Source organism: Prenolepis imparis, unplaced genomic scaffold (genome assembly GCF_030444845.1).
Source record: "Prenolepis imparis isolate NDT839.2.m4 unplaced genomic scaffold, iyPreImpa1.0 SCAF_19, whole genome shotgun sequence".
NCBI classification, from domain to species: Eukaryota; Metazoa; Arthropoda; class Insecta; order Hymenoptera; family Formicidae; genus Prenolepis; species Prenolepis imparis.
This window is the reverse complement of record NW_028141177.1, coordinates 672,264-690,978: the sequence shown is the minus strand read 5'-3', so window position 1 is coordinate 690,978 and position 18,715 is coordinate 672,264. Positions and strand designations below refer to the sequence as shown.

The 18,715-nt window shown below is 38.9% G+C and overlaps 5 protein-coding genes across 5 annotated transcripts; 2 read left to right on the top strand and 3 right to left on the bottom strand.

The window, feature by feature from the left end:
* Positions 1 to 236: 236 nt before the first annotated feature.
* Positions 237 to 978, top strand: LOC145946725 (uncharacterized). The gene is made up of 2 exons (XM_083056479.1): positions 237 to 893; positions 969 to 978. The coding sequence occupies exon 1, from the start codon at positions 377 to 379 to the stop codon at positions 764 to 766; it is 390 nt and encodes a 129-aa protein (XP_082912605.1). The 5' UTR covers positions 237 to 376; the 3' UTR covers positions 767 to 893; positions 969 to 978.
* A 42-nt stretch (positions 979 to 1,020) lies between these two features.
* On the bottom strand, positions 1,021 to 5,182 carry LOC145946722 (uncharacterized). Its single transcript, XM_083056471.1, has 2 exons — positions 1,732 to 5,182; positions 1,021 to 1,087 (listed from the first exon to the last, which is right to left on the bottom strand). Exon 1 carries the CDS (start codon positions 5,078 to 5,080, stop codon positions 4,433 to 4,435), a length of 648 nt encoding a protein of 215 aa, XP_082912597.1. The 5' UTR covers positions 5,081 to 5,182; the 3' UTR covers positions 1,021 to 1,087; positions 1,732 to 4,432.
* Positions 5,183 to 5,194: 12 nt separating this feature from the next.
* LOC145946720 (uncharacterized) lies at positions 5,195 to 17,189 on the bottom strand. The gene is made up of 2 exons (XM_083056470.1): positions 16,145 to 17,189; positions 5,195 to 7,211 (listed from the first exon to the last, which is right to left on the bottom strand). The coding sequence occupies exon 2, from the start codon at positions 7,209 to 7,211 to the stop codon at positions 5,226 to 5,228; it is 1,986 nt and encodes a 661-aa protein (XP_082912596.1). The 5' UTR covers positions 16,145 to 17,189; the 3' UTR covers positions 5,195 to 5,225.
* Positions 11,531 to 14,480, bottom strand: LOC145946726 (uncharacterized). The gene has a single exon (XM_083056480.1). It carries the CDS (start codon positions 14,075 to 14,077, stop codon positions 12,455 to 12,457), a length of 1,623 nt encoding a protein of 540 aa, XP_082912606.1. The 5' UTR covers positions 14,078 to 14,480; the 3' UTR covers positions 11,531 to 12,454.
* LOC145946727 (uncharacterized) lies at positions 14,650 to 15,391 on the top strand. The gene is made up of 2 exons (XM_083056481.1): positions 14,650 to 15,306; positions 15,382 to 15,391. Exon 1 carries the CDS (start codon positions 14,790 to 14,792, stop codon positions 15,177 to 15,179), a length of 390 nt encoding a protein of 129 aa, XP_082912607.1. The 5' UTR covers positions 14,650 to 14,789; the 3' UTR covers positions 15,180 to 15,306; positions 15,382 to 15,391.
* Positions 17,190 to 18,715: the final 1,526 nt, after the last annotated feature.

Here is an 18,715-nt window from a genome sequence, read left to right as displayed (position 1 = left end):
TTATTTTGAAATTTATAAATTTATTCCTAATATAAAGACGAAAGAATTTATATACATAATAATATTATTGACGGACTTAGTTGCTAATGAAGAGTGAATGTATGTGTATGTGTCGCGGGTGATACATTAGTACGGAGGTCTTCAATCGGGGCAGAAAGGGGTAAGAGTTATTGTTTAAATTTTAGGGTCCCGATTGGTGGTTACAATAATTTAAATGGTAATAGGTATATAAAATTAGTGTCCATGTGTGTGCGTGTAAGAGAGACTTCTAGGTTATATGAGTTCGGTAATTATGGCGGTGGAGGGGGGATAGGTTCGTAGGAGAAGGTGTGCAGGGACGGCTAAAGGATATCTTCGCCCGGGAACATACCAGGGGATGATGTTATTCCTATCGGTGGTCTCTAGAAATTCGCGTAAGGCCTCGTGGTCTACGGGGCCTGGACCAATCGTGAAAGCTTCCTCAGGGACTTCTCGTATCCCTGGGAGCTGGTTTATCAGCCAAGCTCTGAATTGCTCGTATGAGAGCTTGGCAGGCGATTCTGATTCTTCGGAATCGTCGTCGCTGATATCTACTACCTCAAACCCTTCCGGATGTTCCCTATTTACCGAGGACGTTGGGGATGAGGGAGGAGAATCTTCAAGGGTGATTGTTGAGGGAGCCGGAGACGGAGATCTAGGTGGCTCAGGGCGTTCGGGAGAAGCAGGGGGAAGAAAGGGAGAAGGGCTCCGCGGAGAATCGGCGTCCTCAGAGGAAACAGAGGAGTGAGGGGAAGGGGCCCGCTGAGGTATAGCGGGTTCGGGAGAAAGAGGAGAAGGAGTTCGCGGGGAATCGAAAAATTCTGCAGAAGCAGAGGTAGCGGGAGACGGCGTCAGCGGGGTTTCTATATGTTCGGGTGAGGAAATAGGAGAGACCGTAGGGTGATATGTATTAGTTGTCTCTGTATGGATCGGTGTGTTAATTTTTCTAGGGAGCCGAAGGTTTCGCCCGCAGCCAGACTCCGTGCCAACGCTTTCTTTAACCGCCTATTACGCCGGTTTCGCGCCAATTTAACAGCGGTTCGCGAGGGTCGTCTCCTTGGATTTTCCACTACGAGAGTGAATAATAAAGTAACCGGGCAAGAAGAGTTTTTACTGAAAAATAACTCTGGGAGTTCTTGTAAGAGAAAAAAAAAATATATATATATATATATTTATTTTTATATAATTTTGATATTTTAATTATTTAATAATTTAGTTAGTTATTGTATTACTTATTTGTTCATTCAAGAGAGAGAGAGAGAGAGAGAGAGAGAGAGATAGAGAGTGAGAGAGAGTAAATCACGGATTGTTCCGCTATCGCGGGAAATCCGGAGTGATTTCAAAAGGTAAGGGGATGATAGAAATCACGGATTGCTCCGCTATCGCGGGAAATCCAGAGTGATTTCGAGAGAAAGAGGAGATGGAAGAAATCACGGATTGCTCCGCTATCGCGGGAAATCCGGAGTTTTTTCAAAAGGTAAGGGGATGATAGAAATCACGGATTGCTCCGCTATCGCGGGAAATCCACAGTGATTTCGAGAGAGAGAGAGAGATAAGGATGGGGGAAGAAAGGACAGTTTTTCGAAGTTAGAATTTAACAAGGATAATAAATTAATAAATTAAAAAGGAAAACAATTATAATTTAATTGAAGTCCCAGAATTATTTTAAGTATTATTAGTAAGGGTGGAGATGTAACGTGCTTGATAACTTACTACTTATGGAGTGCGCAGGTAGATGTTAATTATTCCAGGTGTGAATCTGGCTACGGACTCCTCCGTGAGGATGGTGTTCCACTCGCAGTTGTTCACTCGCGAAAATCGTCGTACTCGGTGAGCACTGGGCACACGATGATTTCACAAATGTCACTGCGAATGCTCACGAGTTCGAGATTCTCTCGAAGGATGGTGATACAACTTTTCGCGATTGATCCGCGAGCGTAGGTTTGAGAAAAGATTGATATTCTCTGAGAGATGTTACGGGTATATATACCTTCTTGCTCCTCCTTCCCGTTAGTTTGTTAATATTTCCTGACGAATAGGGAATTTTTCAATAACGCCCTTTCAGTCCCGGAGGCGTCTCTTGACTTTAAAAGTTTATCGGGATTGGTCAGGGCTTTTGTTTAGGGCCCTAGGTTTTGACCAATGGAGAATTTGTTGAGGTTTATATTTTTATTATCCTCTCGAGATTTCGATATCGGCGGCGGTGTTTGTTGTTAGTTTTTCCTATATCGCGATATTTGTCGTTTGTTAGTGCCGCTTTTATCGGCGGGTTCTCGCTTTATTGCCCTCGCGTGTGGCTTAGAGCTTGTTTACTGAGAGGCGATGCGTGTGGCATCTTTTTAATCTTTATATTTTTCGCCGCTTTCTCGCGAGAATACCCGCAGGTGTGCTATCTTATTTTGCACACTTTCGTTTTCATTATTTGTTTTCCCCTAATTTTACTAGGGAAGGATTTGCTTTCGGCGCGTTCTCGCCGTCTTTATGTTTTGCCGATATGTGATTTTAACTTATTATTCGCGAGGGTGTCGGCAAGAATCCGCTTTCGGCATCTTTCCGCCTGGTCTCTTTTATTTACCGATTTTGTAATATTTATCGGTCGCTCACGATATCTGCAGCTGTCCGTTTCGCTGGGCACGTTTTCGTTTTATTATATACGTGCCGCTTAGATTATTATTATCTTTTTTCTTCCTTTCTTATTTACCTAACAACAAACTTCGCCTTGGTCGTGGGAAAGAAAAGAATCGTGAAGTCCGCCGGACGTAACACCCCCCGCCTTAGACAAATGTTGGGGGTGTAAAAACACAACATTTGCAAAAAGAATCTGTGAGGAATAATTCGATTCTTTTCTTGCCACGACTTGCCGATTTGGTAGAAAGACTCACATTTAATTCTGTTTTTATTAAATGTGTTTCTTTGAGTTCCTAATTACTATTTAAATATTTTGTAGAAAAGGAGGAAAGAAAAGGCGACCACCATAACCCCTTCCTTTGTTCTTTCGTCCTTTCCTCGCTTTTTATACAATTTACTTATAGCTTATTTTTAATTGTACTTATTTATTTAAATTTAGTACCGCTAATACATGTAACGCTGGTGTGGAGCCCTTTTTCTATCGTATGAAAATTCTAATGAAAATAGAGGGATATATATATATATAAAATATATATATGTTATATATAAAGAAAAGAAAAGAATTTAGGCACGTTTTTATCTGCCTGATTTTCGTCAGTAGTAAATGTCAGTTCTCTGGTGTCAAGTAGCAGGTCCCTTCCTTTTATTGCTCTTCTACCCCTCTGGGGATCACAGCTTGACCCCAGCCTTCGGCCAAGTATGTCTGGTCGACGTATAGATATTCTTCTATGCAGTCCCTGCAGTTTATTGCCGGTTTGATTGTTACTATTACTTTATTGCATTTAGTGCAATTTGTTTGGTCGCCAGCTGATATTTCGTGGACCAAATTATGCGGTGGTATTGTTGCATATTCTTGGTTTTCCTCGGCTGATATTTTACCATAGCATTCTTGACAAATTTTGCTGCAGTCAGTCGTATCTTGATAGATTTCACCCTCCATTAATGTAACACACCGGAGTTCTGTTAGATTTCGGTATGTTTCGGGGTGGTCTCCTGGTTTAACACCGTCGATTGGGCCTTGGCGTACTTCTTCCGGCATCTCGGGTGTCCATTGAAGATGGTGATATACTGGCATTGTTATACTGCAACCGATGATCAGGCAGTATGTTTTGACGATAATGATGTAATTAAGATAGAAAATGGTTCCACTTGTTTACAAAGTATTATTATTATGAGGTTAAGTATAAGGTATAAATTTGCGCATGTAATTAAAGAAGAAACACATATATTCATGATAAGTATACAAAAAAACTGAAATCTAAGAACGCAAATGTTGAAATATTACCAATAACGATTCAATATATATATATGGTCTAATAGTAATTAATACAAAAAAAAAAAATAATATGATATGATAATGTGTAGCATCAATAATGACGCTATAATTATAATATGCAAAAGAAGTACATAATATAAAGAGGAAAGGTAGGGTGATATAGTGACTAATGATAATAGTAATTAATATTTGGGATATATGGGAGTACTTAAACGCTTGCGTAATTCTAACTAATACATAATTCAAAATTCAAACGAAGTAGTAGTAAGGTAAAGAAAATTTAGGGTCTATAGGAATACTTATTGTTAAACACTAGAGTAATTCTGAATTAATACACAATTCAGATTTCAAATGAATAGTGGAGTAATAAAAATTTAGAATATATAGAATTATTTAAATGCTACAATAACTCTAAGTTAATACATAATTCTGGTTATATATATATATATATTTTTTTTTTTTTTTTTTTTTTTTTTTTTTTTTTTTTTTTTTTTTTTTTTTTTTTTTTTTTTAGACTGAGGGTTCCACGTCGGCGGTGATTTTTGTGCAAAGTTCGGCGTGGCCAATCCGAATTAGCGCGTCCCTAAAGTTATATGCTCTATCGAACATTTTGGTGGTCTCCATATGGAGTTTCACCAGGGCCGCACCCTTTCTTAGAGGATGGACTATATTTATCCATCCATCTTGTCCCTCTAAAAGGAGTCGACACAGGTCTCGTGTCATTATTGGCCACGTTTGCCTACCATTAGGGGCTGCGGTGTGGGCTAATCCACATATTATGGCTTGCCAGGATACCCCCTTAAAACGGTCTTCTAGGTGATACACTTCGCTCATACGGCGCCACACTGTTCTTCCCCAGTCGCCGAGCATTATTTTGACCATCCAAGTGTTTTTATTTATGCTTTGTATAAACCCTCGCTTCCATCCTTTCTTGTCTTTAACCACGACCTCTAAGTCCTCCTTCATATGGTGAGGATATACGAGCAATGAATTGGCTCTCCTATCCATCCGGAATTGGATTTCTTCTTCCATTTCCAAGAGTTCCCTTGCGCTATTTCTTAGTTGTACCCAAAACAGCAAGGGTGATTCCGCTCTTACCACGGTCACCTTCAGGCGACCGCGAGTCAAGAATTCAGTGTCGATGTAAGAGGTTTCCATTTCTGTATATAAAAAAAAAATTTTACTGTTTTTGGTGCATGGGGAGATCCAAAAAGGGGGTTTATTGTGTTGGCGGTATGCCTTGCTTGATATGTGAAGAAAACCGGGGGGGGGGGTTATTGTAATTGGCGGTATGCCTTGCTCGTTAAAATTTCGCTTCTTTAAGCTCCAAGGTATATGTAGTATCTTCCCGTGGGGGGAGGAGGGGGTAGGTAGCTGTTGGAGTTGTGTTGTTTTCTGTGTGGATGGTTTCAGGTGTCTCGTTATTTTGGGTATAGGGAACCGGCACGCTGGCTTTCGATTTTTTCGATTGCCTTGTTTTCAAATGTATTAGTAGATGTGTTAGGGAGTCCCATAGGGCTCCTAGCAGGTACAAGGACCACCCGTACACTGTGTGTAAGGCGTAGCCGTGTACTATTGTGTCTAGCGTCAGTTTTATGACTCTGATGCTCAGGTATATTCCGATTAGTCCAGCGCTGAGATTCCCGAAAAATAGAAATTTATTCCAGAATTTGTTCCATGTAGATATTGCTATTTTTTCTATGGTGTTTGTATCAAGTAAATTGGAGATTGATCCCCCTTCCAGGGATATGGTTTTTCCCATCACCCCTCTCGCTAGGGAGTTGAGGACGGCAGGTCGTTCGGCTGGAAACATTATATGATCTCGTAGGTCCTTTAAATCTGTTTCCGTGTATATACCGCTGGTGGCGAGCGATCCTGGGCTGATGTATTTCCATACAGGCTTAGTCAATGGTTTTATAGTGACCGGCGGTATGGTATCCACTGGTCTTGGCATAAATTTGTACCAAGAATCTCCTAGCTGATACATGGCGGGTGCTAATGTGTTACAAGTGGTTTGCGTTCCTTGTTGCAATAATATGTGCGTTTGTGGAGTTAAATAATACGTTTGATTTTCCCGAAGCACGGGTAGTTGGTTGTAGCATCGGTTTGTTTGAGCGAGCTTGACTTCGACGGGTACGCATTTTACGATGTGAATAACCTCTCCAGCTAGTAGAGCCATATAGCCGGGCCCTTTCATTAGATGATATGCAAAAATATCTGGAGATTGTGTGGCTATGGCCAAAGCGTTTTGTAGCATTCGTTGCTCTAAATTACATTGTTGTAATAAAATGTCATGGTAAAGTTGATTAATTTGCGTGCGAATATGTTTTTCCACGTAAACAAACTTAGAATTCATGTACGTGAAGATATCGAGATTTGAAACGCGCGATTGTTTTTTGAAAACGACGGTTCCTCGTACAGTTTCGAAAATCATTAATTTAGGATGTTCGGTACGTATTATCGAATATCCGCAGACATCTTGTTTGCCTTTACTGGTTAGGGCGAATATTGTGTCTTGTGTGGTGAGAGAATATACTGTTTGGCCTTGCTCGTCGTCAATTATTTTGTAGGCGTACCCCTCGAATAATATTCCATAGTTATTAAATTTACAGGGACCTGCAGGTACGGTATTCCAATACGTGTCTCCTCCTTCGATGTCTATGCAATGTGTAGAGCCGAGTTGGCAAGTAATGCCGGATCTGAGTTGTACTTTATTAGTGTTGATGCGTACGTCGGCAGTGTAATCCTGTAATGTGATTTTTACAGTTCCGACTACAATGACATCCGACCATGTTCCGTAAGGATCTGAGTATGCTCCTCCGTGGCATTCGCCGTAGTTGTCTACTTGACCAGCTAACGTAATCGGTCTGGTTATTGTGCTATTGGATTTAAGTCCTGAGATAAGAGTGCTTCCTACTTGATAACTTCCGTAACTATGCATTCGCCTGCAAGCCTCGCGAGTTATTTCTTCTATATATGAATATTTTCCGTTATGTACATCCATTGTGTGAGAAAACATTCCGCATTTCTTGACTAATCGGTCGATTTCAACTTTGCACTGTATTACGTGCACTGCTTCGAATTCATTAATTTGTAACAGCTGCACGTAAACTTGATCCGGTTTAATTTCTTTACGAGGGATATCGCATTCCTCGATGTTTAACAGTGATAGCGTGGTTAGGTTTGCGGAGGAAGATCCACAGTCATATCCTATTAGCCCATGTGTTGGATGCAGGTATACTGCTAGTATTATTAATATTGCGATTATTCGTCTGAATTTGCGATCCATCTGAAATATTAATTATTTTTGTAGGTGTGTGTATCTTTTTCCTCTTATAACCTTTATGTATTTCTACTTTATTTTTATTAATATTATATTTTGTATTTTTAATATATATATATATATATATATATATATATATATATAAAAAAAAAAAAACATTTATTTTTGTGGAAAATTAATCCTTTTTGTTGATTATTTAGTGGTTTTAATGTAGGAAATTCGCAATCGATTAGGATGCACGATTCGGCTATTTTTCTTTATTCTAATTTTTACATTATTTTTATTTAATATTTCCAGTACTTCATGAGGTCCTGTATAGTGATCCCCGAATTTTCCGGGTTTTGGCCCCTTTAAGAGAAATACATGGTCTCCTGGTTTAAAGGTTTGGGGGTTAATCTTTCTATCGTAATATTTCTTCGATCTGTGTTTTGCTTCGATAACGTTTTCACGAGCATTTCCTTGAATTGTATGAAGTTGTGTAACGAGGTTTACTAGATAATCGTTGTAATTCGCTAATTGGTCGCTTGGAGGTAAAAGCTCGTTCGAAGGAATTCTGGCTATTTTTCCGAAGACTAATTCGTACGGTGTATGTCTGGTTGCTTCGTGTACATTAGTATTATAATTGAACATTGCAAGGCTTATCCATCTATCCCACTGTTTTTGTTCGTTTGCGTATTGTTTTAAATATTCTCCTAATGCGTGATGCGATCTTTCCAAAGATCCGTTAGATTGTGGGTGGAAGGCAGTAGTACGAAATTTACGAATTTTAAATAATTTTGCGATTTTCCTCATTAAATCACTGATAAAATTTCTTCCTTGATCCGTTAATATTGCCTTTGGCGCTCCGAATATGCAGATGAAACGATCTACGAAAGCTTCTGCGATAGTTTCGGAGGTTTGGTTTTGTAATGGTATACCCATACAGTATTTGGTCAGCTGATCTTGTAAGGTCAAAATGTATTCGCTGTTTCTTTCTGTCTTGGGTAAAGGTCCGACAATATCCATGGCTACCTTGTCGAAAGAAGAGCCTGGTGTGTCTGTGATTATCATAGGCTGTTTTGTTTTGACGCGTACTAATTTTCTCAGTTGGCACTGCAAACATTGTTGTATGTATCTTTGAACGTCTAGTTTTAAGTTTTCCCAATAGTAATTGTGTTTTATTCTATTGTATGTCTTAGTGACGCCGCGATGTCCTCCGGTCGGCGAACAGTGCATCTCACCAATTATAACGGATCGTAGATCTTTCGGTGGATATTTAATTTGTCCGTTGCAAATGATTATTTTGGTAGTGGAATTAATGAATCTTAATTGCAGTTGCGATTTGATATTATTCCATGGAACGTTGTTGATAATTTCTGTTTTTGCAATGCTGAGTGTTCCTAAATTTAAATTTTCAGTCAAATTTCGTAAGTCGTGTATGACCGCGATAATTTGGTTGAGAGTCGCTGTGGGGCCTTCTCGTTCCGTCTCACTGATGGGTAAGACTATGTGGTAGTAGGTTTTGTATTTTATTGCTTTCGCTTTACCTAACTCCAGGGGTCCTATATTCGGGAGTTCGTTTCTTTCGAAGAGTTTTTCAGATCCTGAGTCTAAAGGTTTTCCGTAAATGTCGACAAAATACGCGACATTGTCTTTTCGCAGAAATAATAGTTCGCGAGAATCTATAACGTTGCTTTTAATTATTTTATTCTCAATGATAGTAGGTTTCATTTTTGTTTTTCTTGATTTTAAATTTTTATTGATAATTTCTTCTTCGTCGTCATCGCTTTCTTCCCTTTCTTTTCCATCTGTTTCTTTGTTATCCTGATCTTTGTCTGGCGGATCGTTTCTTTCTTCTATCTTTTCAGTATTGTTTTTGTTGTTATTATGATTTTCATTATTTTTCTTAATATTTCGTTTTGTCGCCTGACTTCTTGTTTGCATTCTGTTTTGTTTTGGAGGATCATGTATTAGCGCTTTTTCGATAGTTTGTGACGCTGGAGGTTCGTTTAGTTCTTCGGGGGTAAAAGGTATAGGATCGGCATTATTATCAGGGGGTTCTTCTTCGAGTATCGGTCCTTCAATTTCTTCGGTATCTGACAGATATAGTTGAAAATCGTCGTCTTCTTCTTCTTCGTCATCGGTTTCTTCCAGCATTCTGGAAATTATTTCTGCATCTTCTGGATTATTTGGATTTAATGTTTTTCGTTCTTTTATTATTTTGCAATCAATTTCTTCAAGATCTACTGGGTTTCTTGATAATGCGTCCGCATTTACGTTAGTTTTTCCTGCCTTATAAACAACGTCGTAATCGTATTCCGCTAATTTTAATCTCCAGCGAAGTATTCTCATATTTGCGTCTTGCGCGTTTTTAAACCACATTAAAGGTTTATGATCTGTAACTAGGGTGAATTTTCTTCCATATAAGTATGGTCTGAAGTGTTTAACGCAATATATTATGGCTAGTGCTTCCTTTTCGTAAGTGTCGTATTTCGTTTCGTCGTCCGTGAGTGTTCTGGAAGCGTATGCGATAGGTCTGTCCTTGTTTATTTCTCCTTGTGAGAGTATTCCTCCTACGGCTAAACCCGACGCATCCGTAGTTAAAATAAATGGTCGAGAGAAATCAGGGTATTGTAGTACTGGCTCTTCACATAATTTTTGTTTCAATATCTCGAAGGATTCTTCTTGAATTGATGTCCATTCGAAACGAGTGTCATTTTTTAATAGATTTGTTAATGGTTTTGCTAGTTTAGAGAAATTTGGAATAAAGCGCCGGTAATATCCGGCAAGTCCCAAAAATTGCTTAATATTTCTTGGGGTTTTTGGTCGGGGAAATTTATGTACTGCCTCTAATTTTTTCGGATCTGGTTTTACTCCATCTCTGCCAATTACGTGTCCCAAATAAGTTACTTCGGTTTTTAAAAATTCACATTTATCAGGTTGTAGTTTTAAATTAGCTTCGCGAAGTCGTTCTATTAATGCGTTATATTTTCGTTCGTGTTCTTCTAAGGAAGTAGCATAAATAACAATGTCGTCCATATAAACAAATAATTCTTCGCCCTGTAATCCTGTTAATACTAAATCCATTAGGCGCTGAAATGTTGCAGGAGCGTTTTTTAATCCAAAAGGCATTCGATCGAATTCGTAGTGACCGAAGGGAGTAGTGAATGCAGTTTTGTGACTGTCAGCAGGATCCATTTTTATCTGATGAAACCCAGATGCTAAGTCGCATACAGAGAAATATTGCGCGCCCCCTAATTGATCTAATATATCTATGATGTTAGGTAATGGATATGCGTCCCCGATGATCTTGTCGTTTAAAGCCCGAAAGTCGAGGACCATTCTCCAGCGCTTGTTTCCTTTGGAGTCCTCTTTCTTCGGCACGATCCATATGGGCGTATTGTATGGCGATTGTGAGGGTTTTACGATGCCTCCTTCTAACAGTTCCTCTACCTGCTTGTTTATTTCTTCCTTATGTAGTTGCGGGAATCTGTATTGACGAGTGTTAATTGGTCGATCATCTGTGGTTGGTATTTGATGTTGGAGTACATGAGTTGCAGTTAAATTTTCTCCGGGAATATGAAATTGGTTTTGACTGTTTGTTATTAATTTCTTTACACTTTCTTGTTCCTTTTCATTTAGATGTTCCAATCGTAATAATTCGGTAATTTGTATAAAGCGGTCTTTCTCCTTTTTCTCGGAAACCACCAGACAATTATGCAAATCGTTGCTTGCATCGTTAATTTGTTGTTGTTTTCTTTTATGTTTAGATTTTCGTTTTCGCATAAATTTATCTATAATTTCTTGCGATTTATTTAATAAAGACGTCGAAACTTTCGAAGACGGTTTGGTTCTGTTTTTCATGCGTTTAGAGTTTTTAATGTTTAATTTTTCAATATTTAAATATTTTTGTGCCTTTTCAAGAAGGTCTTTTATAGTGACATGAGATGACTTTAATTTGTCATTGTGGTCTTCTGTGAATAATCCAACTTTCGGAAATTTGATATCTAGAATTGATAAGGAATTTTTCTCTCTTAAATTAGAACAAGATTGTGTCAAATCGCGTAGTGAGGTTTGGTAACTTCCCTCCTCGCAATTGACGGAGCTAGAATTTTCTGTCGAGGTTTGGAAATTTCCCTCCGAAATTCTAGAAATATCCCCTCCAGGAGAGGTTTGGTAACTTCCCTCTCCAAGGGATTTTGAATCATTTAAATTTTTGAGAGAGATTTGATAATTTTTCCCTTTACTAGAATTATTCAATTTTTCAAGAGAGGTTTGGTAACTTCCCTCTCCGTTAATTGTTGGATTATATGAAATTTCAGGAGAGGTTTGGTAGCTTCCCTCTCCAAGGATTTTCGAATTATTAAAATTTTCAGGAGAGGTTTGGTAACTTCCCTCTCCAAGGATTTTTGAATTATTAAAATTTTCAGGAGAATTTTTATTCCCCTTGTCAACATTAATTTTGTTTGTCCTTCGAGTTATTTCCGTAAATTTTTCTTCATCCTCGAAAATTTCTTCTTCGTCTTCGATATCAATATAAGTTTCGTTGGTGTTCATTGGTTCTTCGTTTATAGATGAAACTTCATCGTAATTGTTGACCGTCGGACAGTCGGATTTATGGTCGTCAAATAATTGATCCAACGGCTTTAAACGCAAAGTGGGTACGCGGACTTCCACTTCTTCGTCTAAAGTACTTATAACATTGAGATATGCTTTTCCGGAGATGTTCTCTACAATAGTGTCTCCTAAGTAAATTCCATGTTCTATTTTTAATTTTGGTATATATCCCACCTTTATTTCGGGGTTTTCTATCCTTACATAAAATAATGATTCGGATCTCGGAGACACTATTATAGATTCCGGTGAGAAAAACGGTATGTTAACTTCGGATACGGTCAGATATCCTTGAGCGTAATCTATTTTCGATGATGTTTGTTTAAAGAAATCATTTCCCAATATTCCGGATTGTGGAATCGGAAAGTCGCGAGATACTAAATGGAAAGATATCGGAATTCCAAGGAGATTTAAAGCGACTTCTCCGAGCGTATATACGGGATGATTATTTATACCATTTAATTTTAATATATTTGTATAGTTAATTTTTAGAGTTTTAGGTATAAAATTTTCCTTGATTATATTTGGTCCGGATCCCGTGTCTAATAGAAAGGTTATTTGCGATGGTATTTCGTTAATTTGGACCTGAACAGTAGGCACGCGACTATGTTTATCGAGGTTTACTGTTACGGGTCGTATGTCGATGGTTTGACGGCCTACTTGACTTCTTGAGATGTCGACGGGTGTGAAGTCTGTCCGGTCCCCCGTTGTGCACCCGACCCCGAGGGACCTGTGTAGTTTCCCTGATTATTTTCTTTTCGACGATTATTACTTGCGTTGCGTAACTGACAATTTTCAAGGAGATGGCCTTGTTCTTTACAATATCTGCAGAATGTATCGTTCTTCGTTGTCAGTTGTTGATTTATTTTAACACGACAATCCTTAGCGGAGTGTCCGAATTTATCGCAAAGTTGGCATGAAACTTTCGGTCTACTTTCCAAACTTCTTTCCTCGTTCTGTTTTTTCCAACAATTACTAGCCGAATGGCCAGGCCTTTCACACCATTGACAAGTAACCGTCGATTTATTAATTTGTTGTTGGGAAGTAGTTTGTCGGCATGATTTGGCGTCGTGGCCGGTTTTTGAACATAATTGACATATAGTAATTTTTTCTTGAATTACGTTTACTGATTGACGAGCGCGAGGATCGCGTTGGCGACATTTATCCGCACTGTGGCCGCGTTTTTTGCATATTTGGCAAATTAAAATCTCCGTTCCGTTATTCGTTTGAAAATCGTGCCCTTGTAAGGAAAATTGAACGAGCTTCCTACAACTACTTGCGGCATGTCCCTCTTTGAAACAGATCTGACAGATTTCCCGCACTTGATTAGTGTACGGTGATTGGCCTGTTTTAACGCCTTGGCCTTGGCGCAAATCTGTCATCTCTCGAAGCTCTCTTTCTATCCTTAGGGCGTCGGCGACAGTTTCTTGTACGTCTAAATCTCTAGCGATTCTTTGCTCTATTTCAGGCTTTAGCCCTCTAATAAAACACTTACACATGTCTTTTTCTACCGTTGTTTTTATATTTTGATTGGGTAAAATGTGACCGGAACTTCGATATGCTTCCAATATTTGTTTTCCAAGTAATTTAACTCTATTTGCGTAAGTGACGACATCCTCTTCATTCCTTTGATAAATACATCCTAGTTCTCCTTGTAACTGATATACATTTTTAGTGGGTCCATAAATTTTCTTTAAATAAGTAGTTAATTGCAATACAGTATCAAAATCTTCATCCCGAATTGTTCGACGCGCTTCTCCCACTATTCTAGTTCTTATAATTTTAGTAAATTGAGCCTCTGCTTCCTTAGGAAGCATAGCTTTCGCTTCCTCGCAACCCTCGATAAAATAATTTAGCGGAATGTTACTACCGTCAAAAAAGGGGACGGCGTCTACCGCGTATTTTAAGGTAGCAAAGGGGTTAGGTTGCGCCATGTTAAAAGAAAGTAAATTTTCGGGATCGCTTTCGATATCAAATTTTTCGATTTGATCTTTTATTGTTTCAGTAGTTATATCGGTGGAATCGTCGGAATCTGGCTCGGGCGATTCGGCTACTAAAGTATTTTCAGTTAAATCGAATTCTGAGGAAGGATCTTTTAACGAAAATTTTATTTGGCGAGATGTCGAAGTTGAAGGTACTAAAGGTGTGGATGTGTGAATTAATTCGGAATCAGATGGTTTAGATTTAGATTTGCGTGTTCTATGTGGTGTTGTTAATGCAGTTTTATATAGTTCTTCTATTTGATCTTTATCAGTTTGACCTCTTGTTCCTTTACTCATTACCGCTACCAGGAATCGCACATTTCTATCCCGGACGAGCCCCCAAATTTTATTTATGTTACGTCCAGACTCAAGGAAGGAAGAGTCGAAAGGAAGGACGTAACTAAATTTATCTTTTCGAACGACGGCAGACTATCCGTCTGTTCGACCCGAACGAACGTCTGGGCCCAAATAGGTCAACGACCGCAAGGGTCGCTCTTACTCTATTTAAAGGGCCGTTCGCTCGGTGGTCCCTTTTTGGCAAGAGAATTTAATCTCTTTTACGCAGGATGGGACCTTGTGCGATCCTGGTTTACGGGAATAAGTGGGAACGGGTTATTAATAAATGAAAATCATTTATTTTGAAATTTATAAATTTATTCCTAATATAAAGACGAAAGAATTTATATACATAATAATATTATTGACGGACTTAGTTGCTAATGAAGAGTGAATGTATGTGTATGTGTCGCGGGTGATACATTAGTACGGAGGTCTTCAATCGGGGCAGAAAGGGGTAAGAGTTATTGTTTAAATTTTAGGGTCCCGATTGGTGGTTACAATAATTTAAATGGTAATAGGTATATAAAATTAGTGTCCATGTGTGTGCGTGTAAGAGAGACTTCTAGGTTATATGAGTTCGGTAATTATGGCGGTGGAGGGGGGATAGGTTCGTAGGAGAAGGTGTGCAGGGACGGCTAAAGGATATCTTCGCCCGGGAACATACCAGGGGATGATGTTATTCCTATCGGTGGTCTCTAGAAATTCGCGTAAGGCCTCGTGGTCTACGGGGCCTGGACCAATCGTGAAAGCTTCCTCAGGGACTTCTCGTATCCCTGGGAGCTGGTTTATCAGCCAAGCTCTGAATTGCTCGTATGAGAGCTTGGCAGGCGATTCTGATTCTTCGGAATCGTCGTCGCTGATATCTACTACCTCAAACCCTTCCGGATGTTCCCTATTTACCGAGGACGTTGGGGATGAGGGAGGAGAATCTTCAAGGGTGATTGTTGAGGGAGCCGGAGACGGAGATCTAGGTGGCTCAGGGCGTTCGGGAGAAGCAGGGGGAAGAAAGGGAGAAGGGCTCCGCGGAGAATCGGCGTCCTCAGAGGAAACAGAGGAGTGAGGGGAAGGGGCCCGCTGAGGTATAGCGGGTTCGGGAGAAAGAGGAGAAGGAGTTCGCGGGGAATCGAAAAATTCTGCAGAAGCAGAGGTAGCGGGAGACGGCGTCAGCGGGGTTTCTATATGTTCGGGTGAGGAAATAGGAGAGACCGTAGGGTGATATGTATTAGTTGTCTCTGTATGGATCGGTGTGTTAATTTTTCTAGGGAGCCGAAGGTTTCGCCCGCAGCCAGACTCCGTGCCAACGCTTTCTTTAACCGCCTATTACGCCGGTTTCGCGCCAATTTAACAGCGGTTCGCGAGGGTCGTCTCCTTGGATTTTCCACTACGAGAGTGAATAATAAAGTAACCGGGCAAGAAGAGTTTTTACTGAAAAATAACTCTGGGAGTTCTTGTAAGAGAAAAAAAAAATATATATATATATATATTTATTTTTATATAATTTTGATATTTTAATTATTTAATAATTTAGTTAGTTATTGTATTACTTATTTGTTCATTCAAGAGAGAGAGAGAGAGAGAGAGAGAGAGAGATAGAGAGTGAGAGAGAGTAAATCACGGATTGTTCCGCTATCGCGGGAAATCCGGAGTGATTTCAAAAGGTAAGGGGATGATAGAAATCACGGATTGCTCCGCTATCGCGGGAAATCCAGAGTGATTTCGAGAGAAAGAGGAGATGGAAGAAATCACGGATTGCTCCGCTATCGCGGGAAATCCGGAGTTTTTTCAAAAGGTAAGGGGATGATAGAAATCACGGATTGCTCCGCTATCGCGGGAAATCCACAGTGATTTCGAGAGAGAGAGAGAGATAAGGATGGGGGAAGAAAGGACAGTTTTTCGAAGTTAGAATTTAACAAGGATAATAAATTAATAAATTAAAAAGGAAAACAATTATAATTTAATTGAAGTCCCAGAATTATTTTAAGTATTATTAGTAAGGGTGGAGATGTAACGTGCTTGATAACTTACTACTTATGGAGTGCGCAGGTAGATGTTAATTATTCCAGGTGTGAATCTGGCTACGGACTCCTCCGTGAGGATGGTGTTCCACTCGCAGTTGTTCACTCGCGAAAATCGTCGTACTCGGTGAGCACTGGGCACACGATGATTTCACAAATGTCACTGCGAATGCTCACGAGTTCGAGATTCTCTCGAAGGATGGTGATACAACTTTTCGCGATTGATCCGCGAGCGTAGGTTTGAGAAAAGATTGATATTCTCTGAGAGATGTTACGGGTATATATACCTTCTTGCTCCTCCTTCCCGTTAGTTTGTTAATATTTCCTGACGAATAGGGAATTTTTCAATAACGCCCTTTCAGTCCCGGAGGCGTCTCTTGACTTTAAAAGTTTATCGGGATTGGTCAGGGCTTTTGTTTAGGGCCCTAGGTTTTGACCAATGGAGAATTTGTTGAGGTTTATATTTTTATTATCCTCTCGAGATTTCGATATCGGCGGCGGTGTTTGTTGTTAGTTTTTCCTATATCGCGATATTTGTCGTTTGTTAGTGCCGCTTTTATCGGCGGGTTCTCGCTTTATTGCCCTCGCGTGTGGCTTAGAGCTTGTTTACTGAGAGGCGATGCGTGTGGCATCTTTTTAATCTTTATATTTTTCGCCGCTTTCTCGCGAGAATACCCGCAGGTGTGCTATCTTATTTTGCACACTTTCGTTTTCATTATTTGTTTTCCCCTAATTTTACTAGGGAAGGATTTGCTTTCGGCGCGTTCTCGCCGTCTTTATGTTTTGCCGATATGTGATTTTAACTTATTATTCGCGAGGGTGTCGGCAAGAATCCGCTTTCGGCATCTTTCCGCCTGGTCTCTTTTATTTACCGATTTTGTAATATTTATCGGTCGCTCACGATATCTGCAGCTGTCCGTTTCGCTGGGCACGTTTTCGTTTTATTATATACGTGCCGCTTAGATTATTATTATCTTTTTTCTTCCTTTCTTATTTACCTAACAACAAACTTCGCCTTGGTCGTGGGAAAGAAAAGAATCGTGAAGTCCGCCGGACGTAACAGTACATTGTTTACACAATCATTTGGTACCAAACAGACACCAGCGTACAAATTATTTAACTTGATATACATAAAATAAGGTTGCGTCGCATAGGGTCAGCGGTAAAAAAGTATCGATTTCTAATATTTTAAGACGAGCCAAAAATTCATCGATTATACATTTTAATAGTACATTGATTACAGAATCTTTTGATACCATGCAGACACCAGCGTACAAATTTTTTAACTTGATATACATAAAATAAAGTTGCGTCGAATGGGGTCAGCGGTAAAAAAGTATCGATTACAAATATTTAAAGACGAGCCAAAAATTCATCGATTATACATTTTAATAGTACATTGATTATAGAATCATTTGGTACCAAACAGACACCAGCGTACAAATTTTTTAACTTGATATACATAAAATAAGGTTGCGTCGCATAGGGTCAGCGGTAAAAAAGTATGGATTTCTAATATTTTAAGACGAGCCAAAAATTCATCGATTATACATTTTAATAGTACATTGATTACAGAACCATTTGGTATCAAACAGACACCAGCGTACAAATTTTTTAACTTGATATACATAAAATAAGGTTGCGTCGCATAGGGTCAGCGGTAAAAAAGTATCGATTTCTAATATTTTAAGACGAGCCAAAAATTCATCGATTATACATTTTAATAGTACATTGATTACAGAATCTTTTGATACTATGCAGACACCAGCGTACAAATTTTTTAACTTCATATACATAAAATAAAGTTGCGTCGAATGGGGTCAGCGGTAAAAAAGTATCGATTTCTAATATTTTAAGACGAGCCAAAAATTCATCGATTATACATTTTAATAGTACATTGATTACAGAATCATTTGGTACCAAACAGACACCAGCGTACAAATTTTTTAACTTGATATACATAAAATAAGGTTGGGTCGCATAGGGTCAGCGGTAAAAAAGTATGGATTTCTAATATTTTAAGACGAGCCAAAAATTCATCGATTATACATTTTAATAGTACATTGATTACAGAACCATTTGGTACCAAACAGACACCAGCGTACAAATTTTTAACTTGATATACATAAAATAAAGTTGCGTCGAATGGGGTCAGCGGTAAAAAAGTATCGATTTCTAATATTTTAAGACGAGCCAAAAATTCATCGATTATACATTTTAATAGTACATTGTTTACACAATCATTTGGTACCAAACAGACACCAGCGTACAAATTATTTAACTTGATATACATAAAATAAGGTTGCGTCGCATAGGGTCAGCGGTAAAAAAGTATCGATTTCTAATATTTTAAGACGAGCCAAAAATTCATCGATTATACATTTTAATAGTACATTGATTACAGAATCATTTGGTACCAAACAGACACCAGCGTACAAATTTTTTAACTTGCTATACATAAAATAAGGTTGCGTCGCATAGGGTCAGCGGTAAAAAAGTATGGATTTCTAATATTTTAAGACGAGCCAAAAATTCATCGATTATACATTTTAATAGTACATTGATTACAGAACCATTTGGT

What these genes read in the sequence shown, in the direction of transcription:
- LOC145946725 (XM_083056479.1), top strand. Translation starts at nt 377, where the DNA reads ATGATGTTATTCCTATCGGTGGTCTCTAGAAATTCGCGTAAGGCCTCG.
- LOC145946722 (XM_083056471.1), bottom strand. Translation starts at nt 5,080, where the DNA reads ATGGAAACCTCTTACATCGACACTGAATTCTTGACTCGCGGTCGCCTG.
- LOC145946720 (XM_083056470.1), bottom strand. Translation starts at nt 7,211, where the DNA reads ATGGATCGCAAATTCAGACGAATAATCGCAATATTAATAATACTAGCA.
- LOC145946726 (XM_083056480.1), bottom strand. Translation starts at nt 14,077, where the DNA reads ATGAGTAAAGGAACAAGAGGTCAAACTGATAAAGATCAAATAGAAGAA.
- LOC145946727 (XM_083056481.1), top strand. Translation starts at nt 14,790, where the DNA reads ATGATGTTATTCCTATCGGTGGTCTCTAGAAATTCGCGTAAGGCCTCG.